The sequence below is a fragment of the Antechinus flavipes genome, chromosome 1 (assembly GCF_016432865.1).
Source record: "Antechinus flavipes isolate AdamAnt ecotype Samford, QLD, Australia chromosome 1, AdamAnt_v2, whole genome shotgun sequence".
Lineage (NCBI taxonomy): Eukaryota > Metazoa > Chordata > Mammalia > Dasyuromorphia > Dasyuridae > Antechinus > Antechinus flavipes.
The window spans coordinates 13316364-13343321 of record NC_067398.1 but is presented as its reverse complement, the minus strand read 5'-3'; the positions used below and the strand labels follow the sequence as shown (position 1 = coordinate 13343321).

At 46.7% G+C, this 26958-nt stretch overlaps 1 protein-coding gene across 1 annotated transcript; it reads left to right on the top strand.

Moving 5' to 3' along the window:
- The first annotated feature begins 5341 nt into the window (after positions 1-5341).
- IL17RD (interleukin 17 receptor D) lies at positions 5342-26106 on the top strand. Its single transcript, XM_051979174.1, has 10 exons — positions 5342-5460; positions 6303-6423; positions 8252-8296; positions 8406-8557; positions 9633-9698; positions 11451-11505; positions 13205-13315; positions 15470-15654; positions 18451-19354; positions 20860-26106. The coding sequence occupies exons 1-10, from the start codon at positions 5413-5415 to the stop codon at positions 20970-20972; spliced, it is 1800 nt and encodes a 599-aa protein (XP_051835134.1). The 5' UTR covers positions 5342-5412; the 3' UTR covers positions 20973-26106.
- The last annotated feature ends 852 nt before the right edge of the window (positions 26107-26958 follow it).

Below are 26958 nucleotides of genomic sequence, written 5' to 3'. Positions count from 1 at the left end.
CATTAAATGTTAGCTATTATTGTTATTAGTTAACAATTTCCCAGAATATTCCCCTTTTGCAAACAGATCATGGAGTATATCTTCTTAAGACTTGGTAGCTAGCTAGCCCCTGGCTTCCCATGCTCACTTACTTGGCTCAGTCCCCAAATTTCTTCCCCGAAGAAAAGCCCACGAACGGCAGCTGGTTTTGTCTGCTCTGTGATATAGAAAACTAGGGGGAATCGGTGTGAATAATTACTACTCGAGTAAAGCATTAGTCATAAAAACTTAATACTCTACCCCAAGATCCCAGACTGAGCACGTGAGAGCTGGTCCGCCCTGGCGCTCTTACCAGCTGCCCCGCCCGGTCCTCCCCACCCCCCACCCCCAGGGGTGGTAATGTAAACCCTACCGAGGCAGTAACAGTAAAGCCCCCGTATACGGTTTCCCTCCGTGTTATCCCCATGATGTCATAGCTGGGCATTGGAAACACATGTTTTTCAGTCTGGCAGAGTTGCCCACCTTCAGAGATGCCCTTCCCTGGCTGTGGTTTTGTCTAAGGTTGGAGTAAAACGAATCGGGGGATTTTTAAAAATTTAATTGTTCTCACTAGTAAAAATGAGGACCACAGTAACGTAAATGGTTAAAACAGCAGCAAGAGGAAGTGGAACCCAGAATAACTCTAACGACCGGTCTCGGTACTGGAAAAATGATCATAAAACACCGCCCCTTCCTCTCTGTAAAGAGGAGAGGTCCGCAGGTACAAAGTACTGAATACACTTTTCCATTATTACATCCTTTGCTTCCGCTTAATTTTGATTGTGATTTTTCCAGGGAGAATGTTCACGTCCACATGTAGGCAGTGATCCGTCCAAATAAAATTAATAAAAGCAAATGGCGTCCACAAAATGCCGTGGAAAAAATTAATTATTCTCATTCTTCACTTTTTTTTAGACTGTACAACTTACTTGAATCCAGTGGGGAAACACGTGATTGCCGACGTGCAGAACATCACCATCAGCCAGTACGCCTGCTACGACCAGGTGGCTGTCACAGTGCTTTGGACCGCGGGCGCGCTGGGTAAGTGGAGGAAGCAGTCATCGGTGACTTTGGTGAGGGACATCCAGAGGGTGAGCCATGAGCGATGGGGAGGTTGTGAGCAGAGCCGTGTCCATGAGTCTCTTTCCCACGTGTCCCTTGGTATTGGTAATTTCTTGACCATTTGGGGAGAGCCATAGAAGGAAGTCTTTCCCTGGAAATTAAGGCCAGTTAGGGGACATCTGAGTCTTATTAGGAAGAAGAGTGATGGAGCTCTCTACTTGGGGCTGTTGTCCCCACTGAAAGGAATCATAGAACCTCAGCTGTTGACTTATCCACCGGAACCTTGGAGAGGAATCCCTTTCATAATATACTAGATCCAAGTGGTGATCCAGCCTTGATTTAGATGCCCATTGGAAGTAGAAGAAGCGGGAAGGGAGGGAAAGATTGGAACACAAGGTTTTGCAAGGATTAATGTCAAAGAATTATCCATGCATATGCGCTGAAAAATAAAAAGCTTTAATAAAAGAAAGTAGAAGCCCCCCCAACCATCTTTCAAGACCCTTCCCCTTCTGAACAGTTCTAGTTATTAAGATGATTTCTTTTATCAAGTCAACCAGTAGGCATTTATGAAGTACCTACTATGGGCTAAGCATTAAGGTTGAATTTTCTCTTTTGCCACTTCTCCCCACAGCTTTTAGGATTATTAACCCCTTTTCCTGCCCTTCATATGCCCAAAGACAGTTATCTATCCCAGGTCTTCTTCTTTGCTCAGTAGAACTTAACAAAGTTTAAAATATAGTGCCCTGTTTTTTTATTTTTTTGTTCACTGAGGCAATTGTGGTTAAATGACTTGCCCAGGATCACACAACTAGGAAATGTTAAGTGGTCAGATTTGAACTCAGGTCCTCCTGACTTCAGGGCCAGTGCTTTGCCCCGAGTTTTTAAACTGTAATATTGTTTGTTTTTTATTTTATTCTAAACTTACTTCTGTGAGTACACATTTCTTCTCCCAACAAACTGAGACTGTCATTTCTCTTCCCGACACAGTTAACAAGTTTAATTAAGCGACTGATGGATTGGCTTGCACTCAAGGCCCACCACCATCCCATTGCTCTCATTTTAAACATTTCCCGGTTTATTAGTGTCCCTCCCCCAGCTCGGCACCCAGGACTGAGGTGAGATCTGTCCAGGGAACGGGCTGCTGGCCCCCTTGATCCTGGAAGCTGGGCCTTTCTCTCGGCTCCCACATCACAGTGCTCGCTCCTAGCCATCTCCCAGCCCACTTGCCCACGTGGTAGACATTAGTTTAGTACTGAAACACAAAGCAAAAGGAAGTAGCTTATTGGTATCCATCCAGGTTCCTAAATTGGTTCCTATGGTGCATTTCCTTGTGAGTCGGCTCATTGCAGTTGTGGGGAATAGAACAAGATCCAGTGAGTTTTGTCAAATAAGTGCTGGGGAGCAAAGGCCACACGTTATTTTGAAACATCGGCCATCGATTTGACCAAGATTGCTCAGAAAGGGCTCTGGCGGGTGACGGATCCATGCACAGACCAGATGGTCTCTTAAGAGCAACACAAGAAAATAACAGGGAACTTTTAGGGATATTTACAGGGCGCGAGCGGAGAACGCTTTGGCGGCAACTTGGCTTGCCATTAGCCTCTTGACCGTGGAGTTGAGTTCGAGTGTGTATGAAATATGCGTAGTCGGGTATTATCCATAACCTTGCCTCTTGTTATCGATGTAATCCCAGGCTATTGTTTAATTAGGGTCCTTCCTTCACAGAATTTCAAGGCTGCAGCAGACCTTTGGGGTCCTTGAATCCAACTCACCTGAGGGAAAATCTCTCTAGAATTCCCAACAAGTGCTCCTCCGGCTTTATTGAAAACCACTGAGTGGGAATCTCATTCTATTCTGGGATAGCTAATTACGAAAGGTTTTTAAGTCTCTCTCTTTAGATGTAGTTGAAAATGTAGTTTTGTTCTAAATAAGAGCTCAAGTTTTTCCAGCATTCAAAGGTTTGCAGATTGTTTTCTCTCCACTACCTCTGTGAGGTTGACAGTATTCATGATGTTATTCCCATTTTACAGATGAGAAAATTGAGGCTGCAAGGGCTAGAATGACTGTGGCCACAGAGTTTGGGGTACACAGTGGGCTCTCCTGACTCCAAGCCCAGCGCATCCATTCTGCAGGGGAATCTAGCCAGGGCACTCCCGCCAATGGTGTCGGCAGACAAGAAGCCATTTATGTGACTCACTGATATTTTTTCTGACCCCTATAAATTCAAGATACGTGTATATATAAATAGAAAGAGTTCTAGAACAGGGGATCTGTTTTTGATGGCATGGAGCTCTTTGTCTGGTGAACCCTCCTCAGAATATATTAAAATGGCAACTGGGGGGCTCCATAGATAGGGCAGCGGGTCTGGAGTTGGGAAGACCTGAATTCAAACCCCCCTCAGACACTCTGTAGCTTTGGGAGTCTGTTGGGATTCATTGCCTCAGCCTCAGGTTCCTTGCTGGACCCACCTTCTGAGGTTGCTTCCCTCTCCAGATCTGTGATCCCATGATTAACCACCACAAAAGCTTTAAATATGGCACCTTCCCCTCCTTGACCCAAGAACTGTGTGCTGTGGCCCAATGGGAAATAAGAGTGGAAGTTGGAGTTAGAGGACCTGGCTTGAAATCCCCCTCTGTTTGTTTCTCCCTGCGTGATCCTGGCCAAGCTACTTTATTTCTCCAGGTCTCAGTTTCCTCATGTGTAAAATGCAGTTAAAGAACTCCAAGGGAGCTGTGTCTGAGCCCCTTCGTGTCGGTTATCACCGGCTGGGAGAACTTGACGGGACATGAGAAGGGGAAGGAAGGGGCCTTTCCTTCCACATTCCCACCTCAGTTAATTATATGTTGTGCGTTACTTCTGCAGCCCGCCCCGAGAGGCGTGCACACAGGCTCAGCTGGTTTGTTTTCCTGGGGGCGGGGATGAACGTGAACCCCTTGCTTCCCTTCTTATGGATGGAGTAGCCATGATTTCAGCCACGTAGGCTTCCTTCCCCCAATGGAAATTCCGAGGGGCTTGTTGACTTACTGTGCTCCCCTCCTCCAAGAAGACCCCCCAGTGACCCCCTTTCTGGGGCTGGGGGCTCTCTGAGCGGGGCCAGGACGGTCCTCGGGCTCCGGGCTCACCCGTGTCTTTGAGCCAGTTGGACACCAAGAACACACGATGATCCCCTGGGAACAGTATCAGTGAAATGGATGGAACGGGCAGACCTGCCCTTTGACACTCTGCTACCGTAGTCCTGGAGGGCTCAGGACCTCCTGTCGCTCCAGAAGCTGAGGAGCAGAGTGAAAAGACACGGGACTATTCCTTCAGCATCAGGCAGCCGAGCTTGTTTGGCCGGGACACAAGCCTGGTGTGTCTGTTCACCTGGTGGGGACCTCAGCTTAATCCTTGGGGAAGCGGGGAGTGAAGTATGCCACAAGAACTTGGGGGACGAAGAGGTGGACATTCACATCCCACCCTTGGGTTCTTCTGAGTAGGCTGCTAAAAATGGGTATAATTGTTGAATGTCTTTATCATGAAGAATTTTACTTTTTTCTTTTATTTCTTCTTTTCTTTTTCTTTTCTCTTATTTCTTTTATTTAAAAAATTTTCAAAACACATGCAAAGATAATTTTCAACATCACCCCTGCGAAACCTTGTGTTCCATATTTTTCTTCCTCTCCTCCTCCCTCTCCCTTAAACAGCAAGCAATCTGATGTAAATTAAACATGTGCAATTCTTCTAAATATATTTCCACATTTGTCATGTTGCACAAGAAAAGTCAGCTCAAAGGGAAAATATGAGAAAGGGGAAAAAAAAGCAAACAAACAACAACAAACAAAGGTGAAAACACTATGTTTTGATCCCCACTCAGTTCCCACAATCCTCCCTCTGGGGGCAGATGGCTCCCTCCATCCCAAGTCTGTGGGAATTGTCTTGGATCACCTTATCATTGAAAAGAGCCATTTCCATCAAATCTTGCTGCTGCTGTGTACAGTGTCATGAAGAATTTTTGGGGGGAAAAACCGTCTTATTACAATCCCATAGGCAGCCAGATAGAGCTAAACTCAGAGTCAGGGAGCTCTGGATTCAAGTCTGCCCTCCATCATTTACTGGCTGTGTGACCTTGAGCAAGGCACTTAACCTCGTGCGCCTCAGTTTCCTCATCTATAAAGTGGCAATATTATCATCTATTCAGTTATTGTGAGGGTCAAAGGAGGTGATCTATGCAAATGTTTTGTAGTCAGTTTTGCTTTTAACGGAGCCTTTGCTTTTCCCCTAGGCATCGAATTCCTAAAAGGATTTCGGGTGATCCTGGAGGAGCTGAAATCCGAGGGTCGCCAGTGCCAGCAGATGCTCCTGAAGGACCCCAAGCAGCTCAACAGTAGTTTCAAAAGAACCGTAAGTCACATGGAGAGACAGCATGGTATTGGGAAGAGGAGGGAGGGTCCTGTTCAGGAGGAAGAGATTTAGAGGGCCCAGCAAACTGTTTCTGGGCACACTCCTCCACACCTGTTCTGTTGTGACAGTGACCCCAAAGGTGGAACGAGCCTGGGGCAACTGAGGCTTTGCACCCAAGTGCCGATTTTGGAGGAGTCTTCGAATGAGCAGAAAATTTTGAGATTAATCCCCAGATAGCAAGAATAACAAGTTAACTGAGGGAGGGGGTAGGGGAAGGAGGGGAAAAGTTGGAATAGAAGGTTTTACAAGGGTCAATGCTGAAAAATTACCCATGCATCTGTCTTGTAAACAAAAAGCTATTAAAAAAGAATAATAAATTAAAGCAGAAACTACATGATGCTGGGCAAGAGTGAGATCCTCCCCACTGCCCAAGAAATGAGCTTGGTCTGATGTCCTGTGGTCTTTTCCTTTGCCACTTCTCCCCCCCCCCCAAGTAATTTGTATCTGTCCCGGGTGCAGAAATTCTTAATGTTCTTATCCCAGAGGATCTTTCCAGTATGGTTTGGGGAGAGGGGGGGCGGGCTGTGTTCGTGATCATTTGAACTACAGTTAGTCAGCGATGCATCTTATTGCCCCCAAACTAAGAACGGTATTGGCGTCTGCCTTGACTAGTTAAGAGATGTTCAGGATGGAGAACAGAAAGCAGAAAGGATTCTTCCTCCTCTCACTGAGCGCTTGGGATTGGTCTGGAAGGATGAGGTTGGGGGGCAGATCTCCAGCGTCTGCTGGTGATCCCTGTGATGGGTCCAAGGCACTCACTGCACCACTCTGCCTTCTTCCAGAGCATGGAATCGCAGCCTTTTCTGAATATGAAGTTTGAAACCGATTACTTTGTCAAGATTGTCCCCTTTCCTTCCATTAAAAATGAAAGTAATTACCATCCCTTCTTCTTCCGGACGCGACGTAAGTACCACTCGGATCCGCCGTCCACAGAGGGTCCTTTCTGGGGTGGTGGCTAGCGTTCCCCTGCTCCTGTGAAGGACTCTGGGAGCAGGAATCTCCCCACCATTCAATCCTGGGTGGATAGCTGGGCTGTTGTTATGGGGACATTGCTTCCTCCTAGCAGTAGTGTGAACGAGGATGTGTTGGGGGGCATCTGAGGCAGCTTTCAAGCTCCAATTTGTAGATTTGGGGTATTATAGTTTTACTGACCCTTAGAGTGGATTTCCTCATGGGATCTCTCAACACCATTTAAATTTCCCATCCAAATCACGCCCTGCCCTCCACCTAAATGAATGAATGGATGGATTGGAGACATCCGAGGGGGGATAGAGAGAAAGAGGGGTTCGGAAAGCCTTGGGCCCCAGAAGTCTGGCCCCTGGCACACTCTGCGGGCCCCTTCACCCAGCACCCTGGCCCACACTCAGGTTGTGAATCTCCGATCGGTTTCCAGGAGTTTAGCGGGCGAGCATTTGCGTAGCATCCATGTTTTTCCACAATGCATTAAGTGCTGAGGACACAGAGAAAGGCAAAGAATAGCAAAAGACTCTAGTAGCTGGGTGGACAGCAGATAGAGCTCTGACCCTGGAGTCACAAAGACCAGAGTTCAAATTCAGACCTCAGGGAAAGCTTCCCCTCTCAGTGCAGAAGGCAGTTCAAAGGCTTGAATGAGCACCTACATTGACTATATGAAGGAATATTTGTTAGAGATACATATTATTTTCTTCTGCTACATAATCATGTTGAGATTGTTGCTCTTCTAAGACGTAATACCCCTGGTACCTGCACCTTTGGCTGTGTTCAGTCCTATGGAATTGTAAAATGTCTGTCATTAATTGATACCTAATATTCACATTATTATGAGTGGTAAATAAATATTGCTCCAATTAAACAAACAAAAAAGAAGGGAGAATACTAGATTTGGAGTCAGGAAAATCTGACTTTAAATCCTACCTTGCTGGTAGTATGATCTTGGGTCAGGTACTTAACCTCTGAGCCTCAGTTTCCTGATCTGAAAAATGGGAAGAATAATACACCATGAGAGTGCTGTGAAAGTCAAGAGAGAAAATGCCAGTAGAGCCATTAGCAACTTCCAAGCCCAGCATAATGATTTTGTTGTCGTCGGTCAGTCATTTTTGAGTCATATCTGACTTTTCGTTATCCTGTTTTGGGTTTTCTTGGCAAATACTGGAGTAGCCTGCCATTTCCTTCTCCAGTTCATTTTACAGATGAGGAAACTGAGGCACAACAGGGTGTAATGACTTGCCCCACACAGCGAGTAAGCGCCTGGTACTCCCTGAGCCATGGCACTACCTCCTGAGGCCATATGATTATTATTATTTATTATTATAAGCTACAAGGAGCAAGTGAAATCACAATTCCAGGCCCTAATTCTGTTGTACGAATACACAGTAGAATTGCACCTTTTGTTGTTGTGAGGAGCTCCTGATGGAGAAATCCCTCTTCCAACCCAGACTGCAGCTCAGGTTAAGCTCCTAAGTTGCTGCAGAAGCTCCCAGAGCCGAGGCGGGCTTGCTGACGTTTTTCCCATGCATTCCTCCATGCTTCCTCCCTGTATCTTTTAATCTTAACAGGCTAATTATTCCACGAGCCTTCCCCTAAAGGTGATCAGATCTTTGAGTGGAGAAATATCCCTACTTTGCCTTCCACAAAGCCTCAATAGGCTCAAATGTTTGTTAAATGAATAAATGGGACTTGCCTTGGTTTACACAGTACCATGGGGGAGCGGGTGAACAATTGATTGATTGGACTTTTTTTTTTCACTTGCCAGCATGTGAACTGCTGCTCCAGCCCGACAACTTGGCCTGTAAACCTTGTAAGTAAAAGGCTGCCCGCCGAGGGCTGACCGCATGCACAAACTTCCCCCCGTATGGCCTGGTGGCCCAGTGGCCCGGTAGCTCATTGTCCCTCCTCCTCCTTTGCAGTCTGGAAGCCCCGGAACCTCAACATCACCCAGCAGGGGCTCAATATGCAGGTGTCCTTTGACCACGCCCCCCACAATTTTGGGTTCCGCTTCTACTACCTTCATTACAAGCTCAAGCACCAAGGGCCCTTCAAGCGCAAGACGTGCAGACAGGTAAGCCGAGGGAGGGATAGACAGCCATCTGGTTCATCAACTGGGCATTTATTGTGGCTGCTAAGGGATGCCATGATGGAGAGAGAGCCCGAGACACAGTCAGCCTCAAACGTTCCCGGCCGTATGGCTCTGGATGAGTCATTCTTCCTGGTATGTCTCAGTTTTCTCAATTTCTGTATTTTAGGTTCAAATTCTGAGGAATTCCTCAATTTCTGTAAAATGACTGGAAAAAAATAAATCACTCCAATAACTGTTACTCCCACCACCACACACACACAAGGGATCATAAAGAGTTAAATGGGGGGAGGGGGGCAGCTAAGTGGCTGAGTGGATAGAGTCCAGCCCTGTAGTCAGGAAGACCTGAGTTCAAATCTGGTCTCAGACACTTAATACTTCCTAGCTGTGTGACCTTGGACAAGTAACTTAACCCCAAGTGCCTCAGCAAAATAAAATAAAATAAAGGAGTTAAATATGACTGAATAACAGCAAAAGCTTTTATTGAGCACCTACTAGGTGCTTTGAGGATACAAGAATGAAACAGTCCTAGAAGCTTACATTCTGGGGAAGGGGACAAAGTCGTGTCACGTATACAGCTGGCTACGTTCTCGGACATCTATAAAACTACACGGAAGAACTTCAGGATGGACATAGCACTAACTAGGGGAGGCCTCCCAGAGGCAGCTCTGGAGGAACTCCAAGAGGCTGTGTCTCCTGCCTGGTTTTCATCTTCCAAGCAGATGGGCCTGAAGGAAAGCCTCATTAAGTGATAAAACTCCAATATGGTACCCAAAGGGCCCCCCAAGGCCTACTTATTGCTCAGTGGTCTTCCCTTGGCTTCAAATAAGAACATTCCTTAAAGCTGACTGTTTCCAGACATCAGACCCAGAGGTGGCCAGGTGTGGCAACTGAGCCAAAGCGAACAGACTCGTTTGGGTCCCGACCAAATCAACCTTTTCCAAAGAGAGATCTGGAGGCCCCGCCAATAGTGTTTGCTGTGGGATGGGCGTTACGGGGCTGGAGGAGTCTCTTTTCAAGAAGGTGAACTTTAAAAATACTTATTTTTCTTATATTTCAGGAACAAAATACGGAGATAACCAGCTGTACTCTTCAGAATGTCTCTCCAGGGGATTATATAATTGAGGTACAATTGCTGAAACTGTTTGTTGGAGTCCAGGAAGACTAATGGGTTTAATCTTTTAAAAGAAATCTTCATTGCTCTTTTCCTTTCCCACTGTACTCTTGTCCCTTCCCATATTACGTCCCAGAGAGCCATCCCTTATAAAAAAATTTTTTTGTAAATGAAAATGAAAAAATTGAAGCTTTCTATAAAGTTGATGGAAGCCATTTTTCTCAGCCATCCACTTCCACTTCTGCCTAGAACAATTACAAGGGGTTTTCTCAGATCTCTTTGGGGTAAAATCTGATCTTTAATTTTGTAATTCTAAGTGAATAAAATGATCTGGAAAAAGAAATGGCAAGCTGCTCCATTCTCTTTCCAGAGAAAACCCCATGAGGGGTCACAAAATGTGTGACTTGATCGAAAATAACTGAATAGCAACAACAGCTTTGCAAGGGGGCGTTGGGGCAGAGTATAAGAGTCAGATTGGCCAAAAACCTCTGTTCCCTTTCTGGCTTTGCTCCTTACTGTCTGTTACTCTGGGTCTTAAATAAGAGGGGTGTGACCTCAATGAGCCTTAAAAATGTGAGATTTGGGGTGCTATTATGGAACTGTTCCGTGGATCAGGGATTTCTCGACTTGGTGAAGTCAGTGTGGTTTTTTGATTTGGACTTTCTCCTCCACACAATATTGGTCCCCAAGTGATAGATGTTTCCAGCCAGAGAAAACTAGAAAGCATCTACTACTTAATTTGGAGAAGGGTCATGGATCCTGGAGAAAGAAGGAAGGTCTTACATGGATGAGAATCATGTTCTTGGAGGTTTGCAACCGTGTTCTGAGTTAATACACCAAAACTAGACCTGTTTAGACTGTTCCACCTTCCCCATCTTTCCCATGATGCAGTTTGGGTTAATCAGGTGTCGTGCTCTCAGCAAAACTCACAGAATGCCGCCTTAACTGGAGGAAAATAGAAGGGGAAATGTTAAACAAAATTAATAGAAATGCACTAAAAGATAGATAACATTAATTTGTGATTTTCTAAGTCCGCAGCAAGGATATCATTTGTAAAGCAGGGCTCTTTTCTCCCTCTTCTCTCTACTGGGCTCTATAAATCTATTCAAGACTTCAACTCATTGTTAAAAGAAAGGAAGATACTTAATCTTTTTTTATATTAAAGAATTTTTTTTTTTAGTGAAGCTTTTTATTTTCAGAGCATGTGCAAGGAAGATTTTCCACCATTGACCCTTGCAGAATCTTGTGTTCCCTTCCCCCACCCCCTCCCCTAGATGGCAGTTACTTAAAATCTTAAAAATGAATGTTAAAAGGATACAATTTTTAAAAAGAAAAATATTTTATACAACTTTGCATGTATAATTGCTATCATATTGCTTTTCTTCTCAGTGGGTGGGGAAGGGACTGTAAGGAGGCAGAGAATTTGGAAGTCAATTTTAAAAAATGAATGTTGAAAATAAATAACATTGAAAAAAACTTTTCAAAGACTTCAACTCAATCTCTGAATGACTTCTAAACACTTATCAATCAATAGTCCTAGTGTTTTCCTATCTCAAAAGCCCACCATCTTCTCCTTCCTTTACCTGCCCTCAATAGGTAGGAAAGGAGAGGAGATGGACAGTTTTTTCCTATGTAGTTTCATCCTGGGTAGAATGTTTATTTTAAGATTATCAATTCACACAGGCGCAGGTTGAGAGGGAGAAATGATGGTTTTCAGAATTGGAGATTTGGAGTTTATTAAGATGAGTCTTATCTCCCTTCTAGCTTGTGGATGACACGAATACAACCAGAAAAATGATGCATTATGCCTTAAAACCAGGTGAGCAGCCTCTTCTCAGGGAAGAATCATGTTTGGGGGCCCTGCGAGGAAAAACACCTAAGGCTTTCAAAGCTCCTCATCCCTTGGATCATCCTTGAGAAGCCCCCATCAACTCCAATTGAATGTTTCCTATATGCATGTCGTTGGGGAAAACATATCTCCCCTGTAAACACAGGATTGGGTGATGGTTCCCGTGTCTGATTTAGCTTCTGTTCTATCTCTGAACTTCTAGGACAAGTTCCCCAAAGTTACTCATTGTCTTAGCAGATTCTCCTGGGCCTGTTTTGGTTCTTGTATCAAAAATTCTAAGGGTCTCTGTAAATCCTTGTGCATGAGCTGCACCCATCATGGCACAGTAGAAAGGGCAGTGAGTTTGGAGTCAGGGACCTGAATTCAAATCCTGACTCTGCTGCTTACTAGCTGTGTGTTCTTGGACTCTTCACCCTTTATTTGCCTTCATTTGTAAGCTGATGGAGTGGATTGGATGGTCCCTTAGGTCCTGTTCGTCTCTAGAGCAAAGTGCCCATAGATGAATGTTGTCAACTGGTTTTTGAGGGAGTTGGGGGTGATAACATTAATAATGGCGGTGATGGCCGAAATTAACAAAACAAAGAGTTCTGCAAAGTAATCTTTCTAGTATTAAAATCCTCACGTTATTATCACAATTATCACATTTGACCCTCACAAGAACTCTGTTCCACTTTAAAAATAAGGAAACTGAGGTTGAAAAGTTAAGTCTTTCCCAGGGTCATTCATAGCTAGTAATTATCTTGGAGGAGAATCTGAACTCATGTTTTGGAATTCTCTGCCATCTGGTGGCCTCAAATGGGAGAGCAGAGTCCCTCTAATTGTTTGAGCTAATTTAATTAACACTGCTATTTAGCATTCAGAGATTCATTTTCCTCATCCACAAAAGTGGAATAATGATGATGATAATAATTATGATTATGATGATCTCGATGGCAATAATTGCAATGGTAATTATAATAATGATAGTTATGATGATTATGGTAATAATGTTAATAATTATTATAATGATGATATAATTACAATAGTCATTATTATCATGACAGTGATATCTATTGTGATAATAATGATGGTGATATGATTATAGTGGCAATGATTATAATGTTGATAATTATGATGATTATGATCATAATACTGTGATCATTATGATGGTGATATTGATGATAACACAATGATAATGATGATGATTATGATAATGATGACAATAATTATTATAATGGTGATACTATTGTAATGGTAATTATCATCACAATGATAATAATTATAACAATTGCAATGATAATTATAATCATTGATAATTGTGACATAATTACAATTATAATTATTATAATGATGATTACAATGATGGTGATCATATCGCTAGTATAATAATGATAGTTATTGTGGTGATTATGATGATTATAATGATGATAATTATGGTAATGATAATTTTTAAAATGACAATTATAATAATTGCCATGGTAATTATTATAACCATGAAAATTATAATAACGATAGTGGTGATGAATACCAATAGCACCTTATTCCTCCCTGGTTTGTGAGGAGCTTTGGGGTCTGAAACCCTCCAGCGAAGTGGGCAGGCTTGGCGGTGGGCGGCAAGGCTGGTCTCACGCGCTATCTCTTTGGCCATGTGTCCGATATCTGAGCGCTCTCTTTTCTTTCTGGACCCTAGTGCATTCTCCCTGGGCCGGGCCCATCCGGGCCATCGCCATCACGGTCCCATTGGTCGTTATCTCTGCCTTTGCAACGCTCTTCACCGTGATGTGTCGCAAGAAGCAACAAGGTATCTATTGGGTTGGTGTTGCCCTCCAGGGAGGGATGCAGTGGGGGAGATCCCTGAGCCCCTTGCCTTTAAGGTCAGCTTGCCCCAGGAAGACACAGCTATCACTCAGCTTTGGGTTCTTCTTCGGAAGAGCAGAGAGAGCCCAATCGTGAGCCAATCTTAGAGCCCAGATGACCTCGGCTTGAGTCCTGCCCTGACACACACTTGCTCTGTGACTGTGGGCAGCTCTCTTAAGCTCTTGGTGCCACAGGGAGCCCTTTAAGACTTCAGTTGCCGAGCTTTAATGGGGGAGAAAGTTTTCATCCCTGAAATTTCCCATCACTGGTCCAAACAAAATTCAAAATTGTGCATCATCTGTCTCCTACGAGGAAAGGGCTTTGGACTTGATGGAATGGAAAGTGATCACCATATCCGTTTTAAAAGTAGAATCTCAGAGTGGGAGGTAGAAGGCTGTGGTGTGAAGTGGTCCATGCAGACTTGCCATTTGGTTAATTTGGAGGCGGGAGGGCTCACTAGCCCAGCAAAAGACTGATGTTTAAAAAAAAAATGCACCATAAACTTTTTAAAAACAGAAATGCATTTGAAAATGAGAACTCTATGTATACCCTGTGGCCTGATTTTGGGTTTAACACAGAATTAATTGTTCCCAAGGATTATTAGCAAACTTGGGGATGTTTCCCTCTGTACTGATTTTGCTAGCATTAATCCTTATGAGGTGGATGTTGTGATTTTCCCCATTTTACAAAAAAAAGAAACTGAGGTAAACAGATAAAGTGAATGCTTAATGTCATACAGCTAGTGTCTGAGGCCATATTCAGACTCAGGTCTTCCTGATTCCAGTCCCAGCACTCAACCCACAATAAGTATAATTTCCTATAGATGTAAAAATCATGTCTGCTGATAAGGAAATATAAAATTATCTTAGAAGGGAAAGAATATGAAAATAAAGAAGCAATGGGAACAATATCGAGTTGGCTCCCTAGAGGAGGTGGCCCCTGTACTGAATTTTGAAGAAAGTTACGAATTTTAAGAGGCTGAGATGAGGAGGTAGAGAATGTAATGTTCCCCACACTTGAGAGGGAGGACCTTTTCATTTTTGTCTTTATGAGCCTAGTGGCTGGCTTGCATACAGAAGGTGTTTAATAATTGCTCTTTTGGCATTAAATGGAAATATGGCTGGATGGGACAGCAGAAAAGGAGTAGCTGACATAAAATGTGGTCCAGAGATCCTGCTTCTTATCCAGATAAATGCTGCTCATTTGGCTTCTTGAAGGCATGGTCCTTTTCATTTTTGTCTTTATACGGCCAGTGGCTTGCATAGAGTAGGGGTTTAATAATTGCATTTTTGCATTAACTGGAAGTACAGTTGGATGGGACAGCAGAGAAGAGGTAGTTGACATAATTAAAATGTGGTCCAGAGCTCCTGCTTCCTAGCTGCATAGATACTGCTCATTCTGACATGGGGGAAACCTGGTTTTAGTGAGTATGGGAACCATGGCCCACTTGTGACTGACTTCCGGGAAGAAAGGATTTTGGACTCTCAAAATTGTTCTCAGCCAAAAGTAATTCCATGTTCCATCATAAAGTTCTTGAGAACATGGTAGGCACCAGCGCCCTCTGGTGGCCAGTGGCAGTCTTTGCACTCTTTTCTGCTGCCACTTTTGGTCTTTGATCTACTTACCAAATACATTATCCCATTAATCATCAGGGATCATGTGAAACTTGTGGGGTTTGGGTGGAGGGATGGGGGAAACCTGAGCTATCTGCCCTTTTATATTTTGAATAAATTTATTTTTATTTCATTTTAATAAATTTATATTTCTACATTATATATAAATGTTATATATTAAAAGGAGATTAATAAATTTAACACATTTTAAATGAATTTAAATAAATTTTGGTATTTTCCTTTTTCCCATCACCACCATTTACAACTTTCCTTCCTCCCCCCACCCCAGACATTCTAGATAACAAATGGCATTTTTAAAGAATTAAAAAATATATCGGGAAAAAATCAGCCGAAGTGATCACTCCAGGGAGAAAGTCTGAAAATCCGTGCAGTATTCCACTGCACGGACACGCTCGTGTTGTTAGTCCTAGCGGAAGGAGAAGTGTTGCTTTTGGGTGCCAACTGTATCTTCTTTTTCAATTTAGAAAATATATATTCACATTTAGATGAGGAGAGCTCGGAGTCCTCCACGTACACGACCGCGGCCCCCGGGGAGAGGCTCCATCCTCGGCCCAAAGTCTTCATCTGCTACTCCAGCAAGGACTGCCAGAAACACATGACCGTCATCCAGTGCTTTGCCTACTTCCTCCAGGACTTCTGTGGCTGCGAGGTAAGGGACGGCAGGGATCGGGGCGGGGGCGGCCTTCTCGGGGGTCCGAGCCCGGCCCTGCCCTTCCTGAAACGACCGCTGCTGTGTCCCCTTCTCAGAAAGTGGCGTCTGCGGGCGGGATCCAGGGTTGGCCCGGTGACCTCTGCGGTTGCCCCGGCGCCATATAAAAATCAGTTGTCCGTTGCTAGTAGGACGATGGCGTGGCTTTTATCGACGAGAGGCAAACAGGGATCAGGGGACAGAGAGCCGGCTTTCAGAGCCTGTGAGAGCTGGACCAAGTCCCGCCTACAACAGCTGGGTGACTCTGGATAAGTCCCATACTCTTGGCACTTTTCTGAGACTCCAGGTTGTAGAGATGGCAGCCATGCTGCCTCAGCCCCCTGACGGCCCCGCGGATGCTCCCATCCGGCCACACTGCCGGGGATCCCAGCAGGGGCTCCTCACCCACAGTCTGCGGCTCTACTTTAATGACTGTGTCACTGCAGTTGGCTTCCCTTTTGATACTTTAGGCATTTTATAGCCATTATTCTAAAGGGGTCCATAGGCTGGAGCGATTGCCAAAGGGGCCCATGGCACAAAGGAGTCTGGGAGCCAGCCTCGGGCCCTTTCCAGTGACCATCTCCAAGCTGGCTGCCGTCCCCAACCCCACCCTTCAGCCCAGATTTTCCAGGAATTGTGTGACTCAGGAAGAATTTCAAAGCCCTGAGTCAACACTGGTGTTTTCCTCTTAAAACTGCACGTCCTCAAACTGCCCCCTTGTGTTCAGATAACTCACCCACAAGTCCCCCCATTTGTTTATTTTTGAATTGCTAATTTTGAATTAGCGGTCATTTACTTTCTCTCCCCCGTCCCCTCCTGGTTTGGCTTATTGGGCCAAGTCTGCGGCAGGACTGGTTCCTGCAGCCCCTTTCAACAAACACTCCTTCCTCTCCCTCACCTCATCTGGCCACCAAACACACACAGCCTCTGGCTTCCGAGACTCGGGGCCCTGCAGCCGGCCAGCTGTTTGACAGATGTGGCGGGGAGGTCTCGGAGGGAGCCAGCCAGGAATGGCCGGATCCACTGCAGGAGAAACAGAAAGCCGCTTTCCCCCTCTGCGGGTTTGTAATCTGACTTGTATGACAAAGACGAGAGAGAAAACTATCCCCCGAGGCGTCTTCTGTATGTGGCGGGGTGCTGTGCGTTTGGGCTGTTAATGGTCTGTCTCTGGTCACGGTTTGTTATGGACAGAGACCAGGATCGGATCTACTTCCCCTGCTGGAAAAGCAAACACAGTGACTTCCAGTCATGCTTCTTTTTTTTAAATCCACACCATGAAATACTAAGTCGCTGCATTTTCTGTATCCCGAGAGACACGAGGGAGGATTTTGTGGTGGCGTTCTCCGTGAAGAACTGGGTTCAAATCCTGCCTCTGAAACATCCTTGCTCTGTGACCCCGGGCTAGTTGTAGAGTGAGCGGGAGTTTCCTTGTGGGGGAGTCTCTAGAAGCTTTAAAAAAGTTGTCATCGTCAGATAAACCTTTTACATGTCAGTGTGGGGGACTCCCTCCGCTGACTCAGACTGCGATCCCTCTCACTCACACACATCAGTGGGAGACCAGGCGAGGGTCCCCAGCGGTAGCGTGGTCTGGGCTGGATTTGGGCTGGGGGCCCCAGAGGGGCTCGTTTTTCACACGCCGGGGAAATGGCTCCAGCTGGCCGTATAGGAAGGGGGTATACGAGGCAGGATTCAAATCCAGGACCTCTTCCCACCACATGACGGGACTTCAGGGTGGGGAAAGGGGAGGCAGCGGCATCGGGGGGTCCTCCAAAGGAAGGTCAGAACAGAGGCTGGATGGGCAGCCGGCGATCCCGGCACAGGGATGGACCGGCCACCGTTCAAAGGTCATCGAGTCCCTGCCACTTCAGGGAGTGACCCCATTGTCTCCTCCTGTTGGAATATAGGCTCCTGGCCCTCGGGGCCTTTCTACACTCTCTGTGTGGCTTCTTCCATCCCTTAGCACGGCTCTTGGCTCACAGCAAGCACTTGGGTGGGGACTTCTTGCTTTGTAATTGGCTCTCACTTGTTTTCTCCCTTTTCCCCAACAAAACAACAAATAAGCGCAGTTCATCCAAACAAGTCCCCACAGTGGCCATGTCAACGAAGGCATGGAGAGAGCTCTCATCTACACCTGGCTGGGTTCTCAATGTCCGCATCAAATGAGATAGGGATGCACAGACAGGGCTCCTACAGCCTGGACAGTGTTTTTTAACTCATTAGGTTTTAATATCCAAGTTCAAGGTTGGCTTTTTGGGAAACATTCGGTAGTTTTCTCTCCAATTATCTAAAGTCTGTGCCAGCCTGGGAGAGGCCAGCCAGCAGCCGCTGCTGTGTGCCAGGCACTGATTCGGCCTCCTTCCCTCCATGTTTCCTTCCCCTGCCCTTCTCTTTTCTCCTTCCTTTCCCCCTTGATTCCCTTCCCCCTTCCTCTTCCTCCTTTCTCTTTTCCTTCCTCTCTTTCTCTTCTTCTTTTCCCCTCTCACCTCTTTTTCCCTTTCCCCCTCTTTCTTCCCTTTCCCCTCTCCTTCTCTTTTCCCGCCCCCCCTTGTCCCTCCCTGTACTCCCCTTCCCCCCTCCCCCCCGCACGCATTCTGGCGGGCCACCGGAAGTTGCTCCGCGGCCCCCCGGAAGTGGCTCCGCGGCCCCCCGGAAGTGGCTCCGCGGCCCCCCGGAAGTGGCTCCGCGGCCCCCCGGAAGTGGCTCCGCGGCCCCCCGGAAGTGGCTCCGCGGCCCACCGAGCTTGCCTTTGTCCCGCAGGTGGCCCTGGACCTCTGGGAGGACTTCCAGCTGTGCCGCGAGGGCCAGAAGGAGTGGGGCGTGCAGAAGATCCGGGAGTCGCACTTCGTCATCGTGGTGTGCTCCAAGGGCATGAAGTACTTCGTGGAGAAGAAGGGCTGCAAGCAGCGGGCGGGGAGGCGCGGGGAGGCCGAGGGCGGCGAGCCCTTCGTGGCGGCCGTGGCGGCCGTGGCGGCCCGACTGCGCCAGGCCAAGCAGAGCTCGGCCGAGCTGGCCAAGTACATCGCCGTCTACTTCGACTACTCGTGCGAGGGGGACGTCCCCGGCGTCCTGGACCTGAGCGCCAAGTACAAGCTCATGGACCAGCTGCCCCAGCTCTGCGCTCACCTGCACTCGCGGGAAGGGGGCGCCCCGGAGGCCGGCCTGCCCGCGGGCCAGCTCAGCAAGCGGAATTACTTCCGGAGCAGGGCCGGCCGCTCCCTGTACGTGGCCATCTGCAACATGCACCAGTTCATCGCGCAGGAGCCCGACTGGTTCGAGAAGCAGTTCCTGCCCTTTCCGCCCCCCGCGCCGCACTTCCCGGAGCCCGTCATGGCCAAGTTCGACTCCGGCCTGGTGCTCAATGACGTGGCCTGCAAGCCGGCGGCCGAGGGCGCCGCGGCCGCCGACTCCCCCCCGGCCCTGCCCCGCTTAAGCCTGGAGGAAGACGGGGACCCCCGGAGCAGCCCCGACGGCAGCTGCGTCCTGCGGCCCCTGCTGCACGCCGCCAAGGCGGCCGGGCCCCCCGACATGCCCCGGGACTCGGGCATCTACGACTCCTCCGTGCCGTCCTCGGAGCTGTCCCTGCCCCTCATGGAAGGACTCTTGCTAGACCAAATGGAGACCTCGTCCATGGCCGGGAGCGTCTCCTCCTCCTCGGGTTTAGGTAAGGTCCGATCGGGACACTGAGGGTGCGGGGGCCGGAAGGCCCGCTTTTGAGGGGGCTAAGTCTGCGGCCCGCGAGAGCCCTCGGCCCCACATCGGGAGCACCCACCCGGTGAAACCTGGGCCCCGCGTTCCACTTTCCTAAATATGCAAGGCGGGGCTAGACTCTGGGGGTACAGCGGCCGCAGCCCTGAGGGCCTTGGATTCTACAGGGAGGAAACGTCCCGTAGGGAGATGAGGCACAAAATTAATTCCAGGGGGTTTGGTCAGGCTTTTCAATGGTGTCTTATTCTTTGTGAGGTTTCTGAGGGGAGATACCAGAGTGGTCTGCTATTCCTCCTCCTCCGGCCCATTTTCCAGATGAGGAAACTGAGGCAAACGGGGTGAAATGACTTGTCCGGAATCGCTTCGATTCAGACATTAGGAGAGACGGTGACACAAAGACCAGGAGGGGGGAGAATCCGAGTCTATTTTGGCCTATACTTTTTAAAAAAGATCCAAGAAGGAGGAAAAGGACTCATATGTGCAAAAATATCTATAGCAGCTCTTTCTGTGTTGGCAAAAACTGGAAGCGGAGGAGGTACAACTAGTAAGAGTCTGAGGCAGAATTTGAACTCCAGGCTTCCTGACTCAGAATCTGCTACAGTGACATCAGGCCTCCCATGTCAACCCCATAAAATGAGGTTTGTGACAGCGAGCGTCAGCAAAGGTTTTATGTGGGAGGCGGCCATTGAGCTGGGATCTGAAGCCAAAGGGAGTGCATTCTTAGTGGGGCACAGTCTGGGCAAAGGCACGGAGGTGGGAGATCGGCTGTTGTGCACGGGGAGCAGCGGGTAGACTGGTCTGACTAGAGCAGAGAGTTTAGGAGTAGAAATAACCTGAAATTAGGCTAGAAATCTAGGTGGGAAACACTTTGTGGAAGATGTCAGCTACATCTCTTATCCCCATTTCCAGATTAAAAAGCTGAGCCTTCAATCCCAGCCTTCTTTCAATGACATCCCTCCAATTGGGCCAGAATTTACTCGGCACTTATCCCTGCCAGGCCCTGAGCGAGGCTCCTCAGGGAACTTCCCATCTACCAGTCAGTCAGGGAACATGTCCCAGGCACCCTGCTAAGCCCTGGGGATACAAATAGAGGCAAAAGACATTTCCTGCCCTCAGAGAGCTTACGTTCTAGGAGGAAGAAAAGTAGCGTGGACACACACACACAAACGTACGGATTGTGTGTCTATGTACACAAAGTAGGTAGACGGATAGCTATACCAAGCAATTGGAAGGGTCGGGAGGGAAACGACAGTCACTCAGCAAGCATACGTTAAGATATTTTTAAGATTAATAATAAGATAATTTAAAATAAGATAAAATAATCAATTATGCAAATAATTTTCTAGGTGTTGGGAGTACAGAGACAGAACAGCCACACGCTCACAAACAAGAAAACGCCCACAAGTCATTTCAGCGTGGCTCACTGTGCCCCCTGGTCATTATTTTTTTCTTTCTCTGCAGGTGAAGAGGAGCCCCCCATCCTCCCTTCTAAGTGCATCGATTCCGGAGCGTGTAAAGTCGGACTCAGCGGGCACAGTTTCACCGATGAACTCCCGGTGGTTGGCCCGTTATAACCCCCCCGAAGTTTCTAATGCATTTGCCACTTTAGCGACGACGGACAGCGCCTGTATGTCAGCCCCCCGCCCCGCTCCCTGCCCCCTCGCCTACTTGAAGGAATGAAAACCCCAAGTCGGGATATGTCGAGGAAGCCGTTGGCCAGTGCTAGTCCTCCTGCCCCTCATTCCACCCTTGGGTTCGGTAAGACCCCTCATCCACAGACTCTACCGAGAGCTTCGCCGGGGAACCCAGAAGCGCAGGATGCCCCTTCCCCACTTTAATTCTCCTTTGTCCATGTTCACACATCCCCACCATTTCATGCTTATCACCCATCCTTGCGTCTCCAACACGGCAGAAGGAAAGAGGTGTTGGAAGAGAAACGGCATTCAGGGAGGGAGAGAAATCGGGCTCCGTAATCTTTACGCTTCTAGAGCTATTGGGCTGGATTTAGCAAAAACGGAAAGATGTGGATTTTCACTTGAAATGACTGATGCGACAAAAACGTTAATGGAATTATAGACATGGGTTTTTTCTATGTCTAGAATGATTACGCAGTCTCTGAAAAATGTTTATTTGAAGAAAGGAACGGGAGTCTTCACTTATGTAATCACAGACACACACACACACATAAACACAGTCTTGTAAAAATGTAATCTGGAAAGAGAATACAGTTTAGCAGAATTTATTCTGAATGTGGAGTCTGGGGGCCTGGATTCACGGTCACTCCTCCTGCCCGTGTGACCCCATAGTCCCTCCTCTGCACTTCAGTCCTTGTATGTAAGTGAGTTAGATTAAGTGGCTCCTGAAACCTCTCCCTCAGTCATAGATCTGTGACTTTATGATATTGAGAAGCACTTGGAAATGTGTGTCAGGAACTTGTACGTGACCATCCTCTAAGTTTCCCTTCAATCCATGATTCATTTGTGATTCCACTAAGTGAAAGGTCATGTGGACATGTGTTTGTTTTATCGAGATGGCAGTCTCAAAGTTGGAAGGGCCTCAGATGTCCCATAATGCAACCCTTTATGGACCCAAGTTTAGTTCTACTGTTTTCTCAACAAGACCTCATCCACCTGGTCTTCCTGCAGACCACCAGTGAGAGAGAGCCCACCACCTCCCGCAGCAGCCCACCCCATGTTAGGCCAGCTCTAGCCCTCAGCAAACTTTTCTTGACTTCAAACCTAAGTCCTCCTCTCTACTAGGGGGCAAAGCTAATCCTTCTTCTCCAGGACGACCCTTCCTTTGTTCAAAGACAGCCTGAATTTTCTTCTCGCCGGATTTAGTCTCTTCATTTCCTCTGACCCATCCTTGTATGGCGTGATCTCGGGCCTTCTCATCTCTGGGCTTCCCTCTTGCGACTGCTGGTCTATGTCCTTCCTAGGAAGGGAAACCCCTAAGAGCGGGTATGCTCTGAGCAGAGCACAGGAGGCACTAGCCTCCTTCACGCAGTTCGGGAGAGCATTTACTTGTCTTGTTCCAATGTCATGTTGTGAACTCATGCTCCCTGGATCTCTTTCATCAAAATCATTTCTTGTCTCATCTTAGCTCATTATTCCTGTGCTCAGGAAGCTTTTTTTTTTCAGTTACTGTCCAACTTTATCTCCAATCATTTTTCACTTATTTGGATCAGCCCATCTGTTGTTCCAGCATATTGAGGTTTTGTTGAATCCCATCATCCAGTGCAATAGCTGTCTGTCTCAGCCTTGTGCCATCCGCCAGTCTGCCGAGGGGGCTTTCTGTACTTTCCTCTGACCAAAAAAAAAAAAAACCGCCAGTCACGAAAGGGCCATGGGCATATTCCCATGGCCTTCCACCTTCCCCATTCTCTAAGCCCTCATAACTCATCTGGGCCCAGATCTGTCCAATTATACCTCCATCCAGCCCACAACTTCCCATTCCACCCGCAAGGAGAGCATAACTCATTTAATGCTCTGCTCGCGCCTAAACACTCCATTTCTTTGGCGTTCCTATGGCATAAACTGGGTACTGGTGCCAAAAAAGTAAATGAGACGAGTCCGGCATGACCTGCTTATGTGAAGCCCTGCTTCACAAGCCATCTCTAGGATTGTATTACAGAATGTTGCCAGGAAGGCCCTTCTTCTTCTTTTAAAAGATTTATTTAATATTTTTCCCATTCATCTCCTCTCCCCCCTCCAGCCATGAAGACATAAAAAGAGAAAAAACCCTCCTAATAAACATACATAGTTCAGTAAAACAGATTCCTTCTTCAACCATGTCTAAAAACTAAAGGTCTCATTCTGCCCCAAGTCCATCTCCGCTTTGTCAGGCAGTGGGCAGCGGCAGCCCTCCAGAATCATGGGTGATCGTTGTGTGGGTGAGTTTTTAAATCTTTTCAGTTTGTCTGCGCCTGACTATTTTATGCCTTCAGCATCCAGCGTCAGATTTTGGTATTCCCGGGCCGTCGGTTCACCCCGTCACCCCCACGCCAACATAATTGTGCCAAAAGCAGCATTGGTCCGTAGTCAGGTTCTAAAACTGTTACCCTCCAATGTTAAGAGTGGAAATTCCACAGACTATGCCAGGATATCTTGTTATTACTGACTTAGCTGGTGAATGGATGTGGTTGGACTGAGTCGATTTTTTTTTAAGTGAGGTTAAGTGAGTTGCCCAGGGTCACACAGCTAGGAAGAATTTGAACTCAGGACCTCCTGACTTCAGGGCTGGTGCTCTTATCTATCGTGCCACCTACCTGTCCCAGACAATTGGTTTTTAGGACAGTGTAAATGATTCTCTTTCTCCATCTTTTCCCGCCTTCTCCCTTGCTGTTGCTAAAGAAGACAACACAGATTCAGTGCCTTTTAAGAATCTTAAAACCAATAACATTCCCACAAAGATTCTTTTGGACCAATTGTAACATTTTTCTCCCTGATTCCTCGTTCAAGGAAAGACTCCATTGGCATCTTCTGCCCTGCAAATTGGGGATCTGAGCCGTGAAGGCAACAGCTAGCTTTGGAAGGGTCAGGTAATAGACAGATCCTTCGTCTTTGAAAGAACTTAATGTAATTTATATTTTCCAGACCACAATTTATTTTTAGTATTTGTCACCAAATCCTATATACGTTGCAGTATCTCGGGAGAAGCTCAGATAAGCATTGACTCCCCGGTGATACCATTGTTGCGATCACTGATAATATTGTTGAATTAGTGCCATCTTGGGAAGCGGGACTGGGTGTTTCCCTTCTCCGTGACAGCGTTAGGTGGGAGAACCAGCAGAAAAGAGAAAGATCCAGAGTAATAAGAGAACCGTCTTTCCTCCCCTGGGACTGGCCCCGAAGAAGAGAGAAGAGGAAGAGGAGACGGACTTTCTCGTCTCCCATGTGCAAGGAATACAGCTGTTTAAGTCATAAACTCCTGGGGAGAAGAGTCTGTGTCCAAGTGCTCCCTAATGTAAACGATCATCCCAGGCTTTGTGCGGGCAGCTGGTAGCCTCCAGTTACAGGAACGTGCTTATCTCTTCTCCAGCATCCAATCTGGGACCATGTGCAGCTGCTAGGATAGGCTCAAGTTGCCTGATGAAAAGCAACAGGTTTCCTCTGTAAAGAGTTATATTTGATTGAAAGAAAGATCCACTCCCTCCCCCTCCTGCCAGCCTCCAGAATCAGTTTTGCCGCCCGGCCTGTCTGCAAGATGGAATATCTTCTGTCTCCTCCAAATCCAAGGATGCTCCACGAAACACACGATGACAAAGAGGCAATTCCTATCAAAGTTTCACACGAAGCAAACGACTGTAGCGTGCCATGTAGTCTGTATCCCTGGCACTCTGCTACGTGCCAGGGAGCTAGTGGGTATTAGTAACTGCTTACTAACTAAACTGCATCCAAATGTTTCTGACCAAAATCTTACATCCAAGATGTCTAGAAATCGGATACGAATATAGAAGAGCGGGAATCATCCCCTAGGATGTGAGTGGCCAAAATATATGAAATCTCCAAAAGAAATGCCCCAGTCAGTAAGCATATTTCTATTAAGTGTCTTGAATCACCAGCAAGAGAAAGGCAAATTTAAACACCTTCAGTCAGGATAGATTTGGTGAAGATTGGATAGGTTTGCAAACCCAAATTCAGCACGATAAAACCATGCCTTTTGTGCCCTTGTTAAGTGAGTAATTTCTTATCTGTGCTAAACAAACATTGAAGACCTAAAGACAGGGGGACAGGGACCGACTCTGGGTTCAAGAGGACATGGAAGCAGCTTAAGCAAAAGCTACTGATAGAAGACAGCGATATATTACGTGGGTTTCCAAATCACCCGAGACATGTTGCTCATTGGTGCCGTATTTTGTAGAGTCGGTTAATGTGCCAGTGAAGACCCTCAGTATTTTATTGAGAAGAGCAGATCGTTTGAAAAGATTCCCTTTGGTTTGGGAATGGGTCTTGATATTTTATGTGAAACATGGATGTTTCTAAGGCTCTGGGAATTCAATTTGATTTGGTCTAGACCTGTGATTTGAATTTATGGGGGAACTCCTGCTTATTCACATTGGCAGCATCCTTTTTATAACACATCTGTGTTGCTTTAATGTGTACAGAATCTCCTCATGGAAGTCTAATTTCAGATGGAACTGAAAAAAAATTCCAGTTAGCCAATTTCTTTTTTTTTTCTTTTTTTGCTGAGGCAATTGGGGTTAAGTGACTTGCCCAAGATCACACAGCTAGGACGTATTTAAAGCGTCTGAGGTCGGATTTGAACTCAGGTCCTCCCGACTTTAGGGCTGGCACTCTGTCTACTGTGCCATCTAGCTGCCCCCTAATTTCCCAATCTTAACTCTTTTTGTTTTCATTTTTTATATTCCCTAAGACTTGTCTGGGTCTTGGGGCAATGTCTGTTTTCTCAGATTTAAAACCAGAGCCGCCTTTGGGTCAACACATCCCCTGGGAGGGAAATAATGATGGAGCGAAGGGATCAGAGGAGTCACATTCTTGGGGGCTGTAGACTTCATATTTACTCTTACTCTCCCCTCCCTAACAAAAAGTTAATATCATTGAAAGGAGTTCACTAGTAGGTTAAATCAATATGAAAACAAGATTGCTGGTGTGGATAAGCTACTGACCTGAACCGGTCATGCTGCCTGCCTCAGAAGTTTGTTATTCAGGAGGGACATGTAGAAAGGGAAGTGTGTGTGTGTGTGTGTGTGTGTGTGTGTGTGTGTGTGTGTGTGTGTGTGTGTGTGTGTGTGGAGAGAGAGAGAGAGAGAAAGAAAAAGGGTCTTAGGGTGTTGCTCTTAATTCACTGTATATGATATTTGTGGACTCCCTGTGGAAGATTTATAGGAGGAGTCAATGGGGGGATTGCAATTTCTGCCACTTGGAAGAGAACTCACTTGAATAATATCAGAGCTGTAACTAAGCTGAGACAATCAGAACTTTGCCCCGGGGGGCTATATCTAAAAGGTGCTGGTAGTACTTATTGTTTCCAAAGAGTTTCGCTTAAGAAGAATTGGTAAAAGAGAACATTGATTCTTAGTATTAACTTGCTGTGGGTATTTTCATTCTTCTATCGAGGATTTTAAATGATCCCGACTGAGTCATTGAAAAATGTTCAAAGGTGCCATTTCTTCGGATCTTTTTTTATTCACGGTATCCAAGCAATCTGTTGGAAAGCAGGTCACTTTAGTCTTGTTATTTTGTAGTCTCGCCTTTCTCGTATGCAGCTCGGCCCCTTTGAAGACTGAGCTCCCGGGGGCAGGGGTGGGATGGCGTTCCCCAGGCCATGGGTGCTAAAGGTTGGCTCTTGAGTGAGCCTTAGGATTGCAACACGGTGCCTGTGTGATGGTCCTGGCGTGGAACCAAACCCACACTGGCATCTTCTCATAAAAGTACTGGCGGCTCCAGTCCCCAGGTCTCTGTGTTTGGGGCGAGTAACCTACAGCCTAGTTTTCGGCATGGATCCACTCGACCTCCCCACCCCATGTTTTTCCATGTTGTGGAACTCCATTGGCCCAGTGGGTAATGGTTGGAAATATCTGACACCAGCCGGCCATAC